This window comes from Humulus lupulus, chromosome 8 (assembly GCF_963169125.1).
Source record: "Humulus lupulus chromosome 8, drHumLupu1.1, whole genome shotgun sequence".
In the NCBI taxonomy this organism is placed as follows: Eukaryota; Viridiplantae; Streptophyta; class Magnoliopsida; order Rosales; family Cannabaceae; genus Humulus; species Humulus lupulus.
In genome coordinates, this window is record NC_084800.1 from 66,201,943 (window position 1) to 66,211,865 (window position 9,923).

The window sequence follows — 9,923 nt, forward strand, 5'->3', positions numbered from 1 at the left end:
CAGAAAGATAGCAATAATATTTGCTGGTGGACTAGAAGGATTTTAACCTTTGAACCACCTAAAAAAGTAGTCGTGTTATCATTTTACTTTGAGATCATTCGTCTATTACGGTTCATTATTTAGCACTAATCCCACTCTTTATTCTATTAATTATCTGTTGTCGAAGAACCGCGTCAACAGTTTGGTGCTTTCGTTGAGAGCTGTTAGATTGGTGCTATCGCAAATACCCAACCATGGTAGTCACTCGCTCAAGACATGGTAACGAAGCGGACCAACGTGATGGGTAGGAGGCCCATCATGCCACCATTTTCGATGATCAGTAACCTGAGGTTCAGCAATGGCCGGGCAAGCAGCCAATAGGCCAACATGACACTGGAAGTTTGGCTCCCTGGCCACCCAATCCGAACCCAGATTTTTACACGGCGGTGGAAATGGAAAATGCACAGCTGAGGAGTCAGTTGGCGAAAGCTAACTAGCAGATTCAACAGGTTTTGGCCCGACTACCCCCTCTTACAACCGACGCTAATTTCGAAAAGAGGCAAGGCGAGACTCATAAGTCCCGCTGGGGTAATCGGTCCAGGCCCAGCCAGTCGGTCAGACCCCCGACATCAAACTCTACTCCCACATCGCACCACCGAGAGACCACTTTTGAAGAACTACCTAGGACCGAGCAACAGTACAGCCGATCGGTCCGGACCTCAACTCCCAGCTCACTTCCACCCTCGAGCGCGCCCAGGAGGGCTCGAGCGAGCTCACGAAGGAGAATCGGGGAGGTCTCACAGCGACAGCCCGCCCCAGCCAGCCGTCCTGCACCCCGCTCAGACCGCCGAGCACAGGATGCGGAGGATGGTAGAGCGGAGCGGCCATGACCTAACCTGATCCGCCCTGACGGGACTAGGATCGCATCTCCGGTTAGGCATCCTCCTTCACCAATAAGATACCTGTCTCCTCCCCGGCCAGTCTGAGACATTCCGGCTCATGGGAGCACTAGGAGAAATCCTCCTTCCGTCGGACCTTCCCATCATAGTCGAGTGCCCAGAGAAGTCCTGGATCCTCATCCCCAGAGGCGGGCTCCAAGCTTCTCAAATGGGAGCTATTGGATCAGAAGCCGTCAAAGTGACCTTTCCGGCGGAGACCTGCGCCAATGCTTGAGCTCGGTGCAAAGTCCTCAGGCCGCCCCGAGGGGCGACCTCCGAGATCGTCTAAACTCTCAAAGGGGAGACCCATTGGGAAACGACAGCCGTGCTCACCAAAGGGAAGACCTGTCCGAAGTACGCAACAGCGGGAACGTCCCATATAACATATCTCAAGATAAGAGGGACAATAACCCGCCAAACGCGTACAATGGATCCGGTGTTGTTGAACAGCCTCGGAACAACCAGGGAAATCAGGACAAAACCCTTGAGCATCTGGCTCAGATGGAGAAGCTGATGAGGAAACTCTTATCAGAAAAGAAAAGGATGAATATGATTCAGGGACGAACTTGAGCTCTTCGCCCCCAGCATAGTAGCAACGACGTATCCACCTGGTTTCCGTATACCTCACTTGTCCAAGTTCAATGGAGACGGGGACCCGTGAGATCATCTGAGCATGTTCAATACCTTGATGATGGCCCACAACATTGGTCCCGAGCTGAGGTGTCTAATATTCCCTTCCACCTTGACTGGGCCGGCTAGACAATGGTTCAAATAGAGTAAGAAGCAGTCAATCAGCTCGTGGAAAACTTTCTCTGCTGACTTCAAGAGAGCATTCCGAGCTTCCCAGGCTGCCCGCGTCAAGGCCGACACCCTGGCAAACGTAAGGCAGCAACCCGATGAGCCTCTGAAGGCTTACCTGAGCAGATTCGCGAACGTCGCTGCTTGTGCCAGAGACGCAGATGATAGCTCCAAGCTCATGGATTTGAGAACTGGAATCCTCGTCGGGGGAGGACTCTGGGAAGAGATACAAAGGAAGGGAGTCAGCACCGTAAATGAACCTGGAGGAGGCGCGAGCATCAGTCACGGGAACCAGCCAGGCCCCTGAACAACCCGCTGGAGTGGGAACGGAGGTCGTGACAGCGACCCAGACCGTTACACAGAATAACCAGTTTGGTGGAGGCAAGAGAAAGGGGAGCAGTGAGGGCAACCAGCATGGCCCAAAGAAGAACAAGTCCATAGAAAAATTTAAGCCGGTCTACGCGACTTATACCGAGATCACCCACTCTAGGGAGAACATCTTCCTAGCAAATTCTGCTCGCCTCCCCTGGAAGAAGCCGAACCGTTAAATCACCAGAAAAGTAAGCGAGACCCTTCCAAGTTTTTTCGGTTCCACAACGACATTGGCCACAATATCGATGATTGTAGACACCTAAAGGATGAGATCGAAACTCTCATTAGAGCCGGACCCTTGGCTCAGTATGCGCGGAATAGAGTTCCCATAGGCCATCCAGCTCCGAAGTCCCGGTCAGTCAGCCTGGTTCTCGGGTAGATCAGGACGTCCCTCCTCCCGTGATAGGAGGAGAGATTCCCACGATCTCTGCAGGTCCCCATCTGGCTAGCACGAGCAGAGGTGCCTAAAAGAGATACGTCAACGAACTTAAGGCTCATAATGGAGTGGAGTTCGTCCTTGAGCAGCATCTACCAAAGCAGAAACGATTGGAGAGGCAACCAATCATATTTACTGAAGAAGATGCCAGCCACGTCCAGTTCCTTCATCACAACCCTCTGGTCATAGCTGTACTGCTCGCTAATCGGGGGGTTAGGAGAGTGCTAGTCGATAATGGGAGCTCGGTAAACCTACTGTTCCGATCCACGCTGGAAAAGATGGGTTTGTCTGTCACCGAGCTGAAAGCCACCTCCATGATGCTTTACGGATTCTCTGGAGAAGGATCGACGGAAATAGGAACGATTGAGCTGGTGATCACCTTGGGAGAGGGACCTCGGACAGTCTCGAAACTCCTCGAGTTTGTGGTCATCGATTGTCCCACCGCGTACAATGCCATTTTGGTTCGACCTACACTAATAGCGTTTGAAGCCGTTACCTCCATCCGCCACCTCGCGCTAAAATTCCCCTCTTCCACGGGGATATGCACGGTCCGTGGCGATCAACTTTCTGCCAGGGAATACTACAACATTTTTATGAAGGGAAAATTAAAACCCAGGCAGTTAACGATGACCGTCCAAGGTGGAAATGAGGAATCTCAGGAACTCGTGCCTAATCTTGAGATTGAAAAACCTCAGAATGCCGAAGGGGAAAATATCATCTTAAGTGATGATATTGACCCCAAAATAGGCGAGGATAAATCCGAGCTCCAAGCTATCGAAGAGCTCGAGGAGGTAAATATCGATCCACAGAATCCCTCGCGGATGGTAAAGCTCGGGAAAAATCTATGTGGCGAGAGGAAGGAGGAGCTGATTAAGTTCCTGCAGGAGAACCTGGACGTGTTCGCATGGTCTCATGAGGACATGGTGGGGATCAGTCCGAGCGTCATCATGCACACCCTCCATTTGAATAAAAGCGTGTCTGCGAAATCCCAGAAACAGAGGCGCCTAGGAACAACCCGAGCTGAAGCCTTAGAAGAGGAGGTAACCCGGCTATTAAAGTACGGCTTTATCCGCGAAGCTAAGTTCCCGGTCTGGGTCGCCAATCCTGTGTTGGTCCCGAAGCCCAACGGGAAATGGCGGACCTGCATCGACTTCTCTGATCTGAACAAAGCTTTCCCCAAAGACTGTTTCCCCTTGCCAAGGATCGACCAATTGGTAGACGCCACGGCGGGGCACGAGCTCATGTCCTTTATGGATGCATATTCAGGCTATAATCAGATCGCCATGAATCCAGCGGACCAGGAGCACACTAGCTTCATGACCCTAACCAACGTTTATTGTTACAAGGTCATGCCATTCGGGCTAAAGAACGCCGGAGCTACATACCAGAGGTTGGTCAACAGGATGTTTGCCAACCAGATCAGGAAGAACATGGAAGTGTACGTTGACGACATGCTGGTCAAGTCAAAAACTGCCGATAACAATGTTCCCGACCTGGAGGAATGCTTTAAGATACTGAGAGAATACGGCATGAGGCTTAACCCGCAGAAGTGCACTTTCGAGGTCGCATCAGGGAAATTCCTTGGTTTCATTGTCAATACGGAAGGAATCGAGGCAAACCCCGATAAGATCAGGTCGTTGCTCGAACTGCCCTCACCTTGGTCGTGAAAGGACATTCAAGGCCTGACAGTAAGGGTGGCGACCCTTAATCGGTTTATCTCTAAGTCTACCGACAAGTGTCTGCCATTCTACAACCTGCTCCGGGGGAATAAGAAGTTCGAATGGATTGAGGAGTGCGAGCGTGCCTTCCTCGACCTGAAAGCTCATTTATCCGAGCCACCCGTATTGTCCAAACCAACGGCAGGAAAGCCTATTTTCCTTTACCTAGTCGTCACAGAAGATGCAGCTAGTGCCGTATTGGTCAGAGAAGAAAACCGATCTCAGAAGCCAGTCTATTACATCAGTAAGAGGCTTCTCGGAGCTGAGTCTCGGTATCCGTTGATGGAAAAGATGACTTTCTATCTCATTACGGCCTCCCGAAATCTCAGGCCGTATTTCCAGTCCCACTCAATACATGTCATAACCGATCAACCTTTAAGGCAGGTTTTGCAAAAACCTGAAGCATCGGGACGTCTGTTGAAGTGGGCTATTGAGCTCAGCCAGTTCGAAATTTTGTATACACCGCGAACTGCAATAAAAAGCCAGGCCCTAGCTAATTTTATGGCAGAATGCATAGGATTCCGAGAAGATCCTGTGAAAGATTCACCCCAGGCCTCCTTAGTCCATACCTCATGGAAGGTCTTCGTGGATGGCTCATCTAACGAGAACGGCTCCGGGGATGGAATCATTTTGATATGCCCAGAAGGACATAGATTCCACTCGGCGTTGAGATTCAGATTCAAGGCATCCAACAACGAGGCTAAATACGAAGCTTTACTGGTTGGGCTAAGGGTGGCCCAGGAGCTGAAGGCCAGCTCCGTTAAGTGTTACAACGATTCCAAGCTCGTGGTAAACCAGGTGCTAGGTGAATACCAAGCACGGGGAACTAAGATGGCTGCTTACCTGGCGAAGGTAAAGAGTGAGCTGTCTGCATTCGGGCGTGGCTCAATCGAGCATATACCTCGGGAGCAGAATGCCAACGTAGACGCCCTCGCAAAGCTCGCTACCTCCGGGGAGACGGAGACTCTGGGGTTAGTGCCGGTAGAGTTCTTGGAGAAACTAAGCATAGAGGAAGTCGGGGCGGAGGTTGAGATGATCAACGCCAGACCGACCTGGATGACCCTCATCCTCGAATATCTCACAGCAGGAAAGTTACCTGAAGAGTGTAATGACGCAAGGCGGGTACTTTACCAGGCTCCAAGGTATACAGTGGTAGATGGGATATTATACCGGCGTGGACACTCTCTACCCCTCCTACGATGTGTTCTGCCAGGCGAAGCGAAGACCATTTTGCAGGAAGTGCACGAGGGCTTTTACGAAGATCACACTGGGGGGCAAAGCTTGGCCCTGAAGATCTTAAGGCAAGGATACTACTGGCCCACTCTGTCAAAGGACTCGATCTCTTACGTCAAAAAATGTGACAAGTGCCAGTGATTCGCCACAGTTGCCCAAGCTCCCCCAGTCGAGCTGAAGATGATCTCGTCCCCGTGGCCATTCGCGGTCTGGGGAATCGACTTGGTTGGCGCCCTCCCTACTGGAAAGGGAGGAGTCCATTATGCGGTGGTGGCTATCGACTACTTCACCAAGTGGGCAGAAGCAGAGCCCTTGGCAACAATCACTTCAAAAAGAGTCCTCGACTTCGTGGTCAAAAGCATTATCTGCCGATTCGGGCTGCCAAAGAAGATCGTATCAGATAATGGAACGCAGTTTGACAACGACCTCTTCACCGAGTTCTGTGAGAGGCACGACATTGTAAAAAGCTTCTCCTCTGTGGCCTATCCCCAGGCAAATGGGCAGGTCGAGGCCGTCAATAAGACGCTAAAGGGGAGCCTTAAGAAAAGACTGGACGAAGCCAAGGGAGTCTGGCCAGAACAGCTCCCCCAGGTATTGTGGGCATATCGAACCTCATATCGAACGCCGACGGGTTATACTCCTTTCTCCCTAGCTTTCAGGAGTAAGGCAGTCCTTCCTGTCGAAGTAAAGGTAGCCTCGCATAAAGTCTAGGCATTTGACCAGGACTGCAATTACGAATTTCTCTGCGCGTCCCTCGATCTAATAGATGAAAGACGAGAAGATTCACAGCTACAGCTCGCGCATTATCAGCAAAAGGTCACTCGTTATTTCAACTCAAAGGTCAGAAAACGTGCCTTTAGCATTGGCGACCTGGTCCTCAGAAGAGTCTTCTTAGCCAGTAAAGATCCCAAAGACGGAGTATTGGGACCGAACTGGGAAGGGCCATACCAAATAACCGAGGTCATAAAGGAAGGAACCTACAAGTTAGCTCGACTTAATGGAGAAGCAGTCCCACGAACTTGGAACACTACCCATTTGAAGAAATATTATCAATAATACCTTTGTAAGGCTTAATCAGAAAGGCCATCTTTTGTTTATTAAGTAATGAGAATTAAATCTTTCTTCATTATTGTGTATATTTGTGGATGTAATGTCAAGTAACCACGAAAGACCCTTTCCTAATTACTTGGGGGGCATATGTCCTGGATACAACCAGATCATCCTAAAGACTTAGAAGTTAATTCAAATTGATTGATCGATGTTTTTCTTAAAAAGCACGAGATATCGATTAAGGATTAATGTGAACTAAGTTGTATCCTGGATATAACCAGGTCATCCTAAAAAACTTAGAAGTTAATTCAAATTGATTGATCGATGTTTTTCTTAAAAAGCACAAGATATTAATAAAGGATTAACACGAACTAAGTTTTCAAATTAATGTCCTGGATTCAACCAGGTCCTAAAACTTAGAAGTTAGTTCAAAATTGATTGATCGATGTTTTTCTTAAAAAGCACAAGATATTGATAAAGGATTAACACGAACTAAGTTTTCAAATTAATGTCCTGCATTCAACCAGGTCCTAAAACTTAGAAATTAGTTCAAAATTGATTGATCGATGTTTTTCTTAAAAAGCACGAGATATTGATAAAGGATTAACACGAACTAAGTTTTCAAATTAATGTCCTGGGTTCAACCAGGTCCTAAAACTTAGAAGTTAGTTCAAGATTGATTGATCGATGTTTTTCTTAAAAAGCACGAGATATTAATAAAGGATTAACACGAACTAAGTTTTCAAATTAATGTACTGGATTTAACCAGGTCTTAAAAAAACTTAGAAGTTAATTCAAATTAATTGATCGATGTTTTTCTTAAAAAGCATGAGATATTGATAAAGGATTGACGTGAACTAAGTTTTTAAATTAATGTCCTGGATGCAGCCAGGACTTGTCTTAGGAGTTGGTTCGAGTTGATTAGCATGTTTCTTCCCAGAAGAACATAAAGTGTCAATCTCAACACCAACAGAAACTAAGATTATTACCAAATGCATAGAAGAGAAATGAGATAGAGGCAAAAAGATGTAAATCAATTAAAAATAAAGTTGAAGAAATCAATTGTCTCGAGGTGAAAAAACCTCATCACATAAAGTTCCAAAAATCAATAAACGATAAAGGAGGAGGAGAAAATTCCTAGGCCCCGCCGGGTCGCTCTATTGAAGTCACCACCTCGCCGTCCTGCTCAATTGTGGCCGGAGTTTCCTCAAACTCGGAGGGCGCCTCTTGTTGGAGGCGAGCTTTGAACTTCCCCAGGAAGGACTCCCACGCTTTCGTCCCCAAGAAGGAAAAGTCACCATCTGGGTTGAAGGCCCAACAATGGTACAACATGTTCTCCATGGAGGTGGTGGAGGTCGCCTTCTCCGCCGCAAGAGCAGCCTTAGCTTCTTCAAGTTCCACCCTCGCGGCATCCAGGGCGACCTTGGTGGACTCGGCCTCCAGCAACTTAGGTCGAGATGCGTCCAGCTCAGCCTGCACGGTTGCCAGGGTGTCTTTGGCATCCTGTTCCTGTTTCTGGTCTGTCGCAAGGGCGGCCAGGGCAGTCTGATGCTCGCTCCTCATCTCCTCAAGCTTGGCCCTAGATCGGGATATGCTCCGATGAAGAGCCAAAGCTGCCTGCAAGAAAGAAAAAATGTGTAAGGCAGATGCCTTAGAAATAAAGCAAATGAAAATAAACGAATGGTATAGCTTACTTACCGTGAGGGTCATCCCCAATGAAGACTCCATCACGTTCTCAAGACTCCTCGTCTCGATCTCCCGCAGGTCCCTCAGGGTGGCGTTGTAATAGTGGTCCACGGTGTAGCTCGCAATCTCGTAGACCGTCCCCCGAAAGACATCGGGGATTTTCTCCAAGGCCCGGGGGTTGACCGGGACGCGCACCTCGGGGGGCGTAGTTGGCAAGGTCCCAACGACCACCTCCTTTTCCCGAGCAGGGACGGGAGATCGTCGTTGGAGGTGGAGCCATCTTCTCTGCGGCAGGAGGGGGTGGAGGCACCTTTTCAGTGGCAGAAGGGCCTAGGATTTTCCCCTTAACCGGGGACTTAGAGGATGTCCCAACAGCCTTCTTCGTCAACTGGAGCCTCTTTACCAAGAGCCCGGAGGGAGGATTTCCCCCCTGCAACATGGCCCGCAAGTTGTCATCCCCGGCCTGCGACATCTCTATTGAAACAAAGACAAAGCATTGATAAACATGTAAAAATATTTGTGCAAAAAAAAAAAAGAAGAAAACAAAGCTCAAGTATGTATTGAAAGGGGTCCTACCCTCCGAGCTTGAGGAGGAATCTATGGTCACGACCTCCGGCCCCGGAGCTTCAGCAGGGGAGTCTAAGATAACGATTTCGCGAGCTAGAAGAGGCTCTGGGTCCGGATCTGCCTCGGGACTGGACTCCTCTACGTACTACCTAAGACCCAGAGCTACTACAACCTCCAGGAGGGAGGGCCACAACCTAAGCTTGGTTTCATACTCCTCAAAGAAGGTCGACCTAAAGGCTAGGGTGTTGTCTACAACTACCGTTCCCCTAGGGCAATCCATCTCATTACGCATCACGAGCTGGTCAACACATTGGAGTAAAGTGATGTTGCGGTCTAGGTCTGTTCGGTGGCGGTGAACGATTTGGCTGGGATTAAACCTAGCAAGCCTTAAGTCTGCAGTGGCCCTATCTAAATCCCTAAATAAATAAGGATTACCTTGGCCGGAGGGGCCGGCTGCTGCCCCAGACTGGGCCCTCTCCACATTTACTTCTTGGGAGACCTCCAGAGCCCGTTTCCGCCGCACGAGGGGCACCTCATCCTCCTCGTCCTCATCCTCGCCCGCGGCCTCCTCCTCGGGAATGGGCGTCATCTCGCGAGCAGCGAGGATGGTCCGCGGTCTCCTCAAGGCCAGAGTCTGGCCCGGAGAAATTAACTTACACGCCAGCATCGTCTCGTCGGACACGAGCTGGCGATAATCCTTTTCACTTGGGGGGAGCCTCGCCAAGGTCTCATATTGACCCCCAAGGGTCACTGACTTGGTCGTCCTCGCGAAAATGGCTGCATGATAGTTTCTAAGTCAGGAACGAATAAAAGAAGCTAATCAGGAATCAACTTACGAGCTGAGAGTAGAAGGTACTTACGAGGACGGTTGAAATAATGGTATTCGCAGTTGCGAAACCCCTTGGACATAAAAAACTGGTCCTTAAAGTTGTTGGGGTGGCTGGGCAGCTTGATGACCGCAACCGAATTTGGAAAATGGGTCAGGTAGTAGAACTCGTCGCCTCGCCCCCGCTACTCCGGGCTGGCCTTGAGGCAGAAGAAGTAGAGGATGTCCGCCGGCGTGGGGACCTCCCATTCCTGCTTCAGGAATAGATACTTCAACCCTGCTAACAGATGATATGAGTTAGGGGGGAGCTGGAAGGGAGC

The 9,923-nt window shown here is 49.5% G+C and overlaps 1 protein-coding gene across 1 annotated transcript; it reads right to left on the minus strand.

Annotated features, from left to right (window-relative positions):
* Positions 1-7,637: 7,637 nt before the first annotated feature.
* On the minus strand, positions 7,638-9,569 carry LOC133793848 (uncharacterized). Its single transcript, XM_062231102.1, has 2 exons — positions 8,219-9,569; positions 7,638-8,137 (listed from the first exon to the last, which is right to left on the minus strand). The coding sequence occupies exons 1-2, from the start codon at positions 8,250-8,252 to the stop codon at positions 7,662-7,664; spliced, it is 510 nt and encodes a 169-aa protein (XP_062087086.1). The 5' UTR covers positions 8,253-9,569; the 3' UTR covers positions 7,638-7,661.
* Positions 9,570-9,923: the final 354 nt, after the last annotated feature.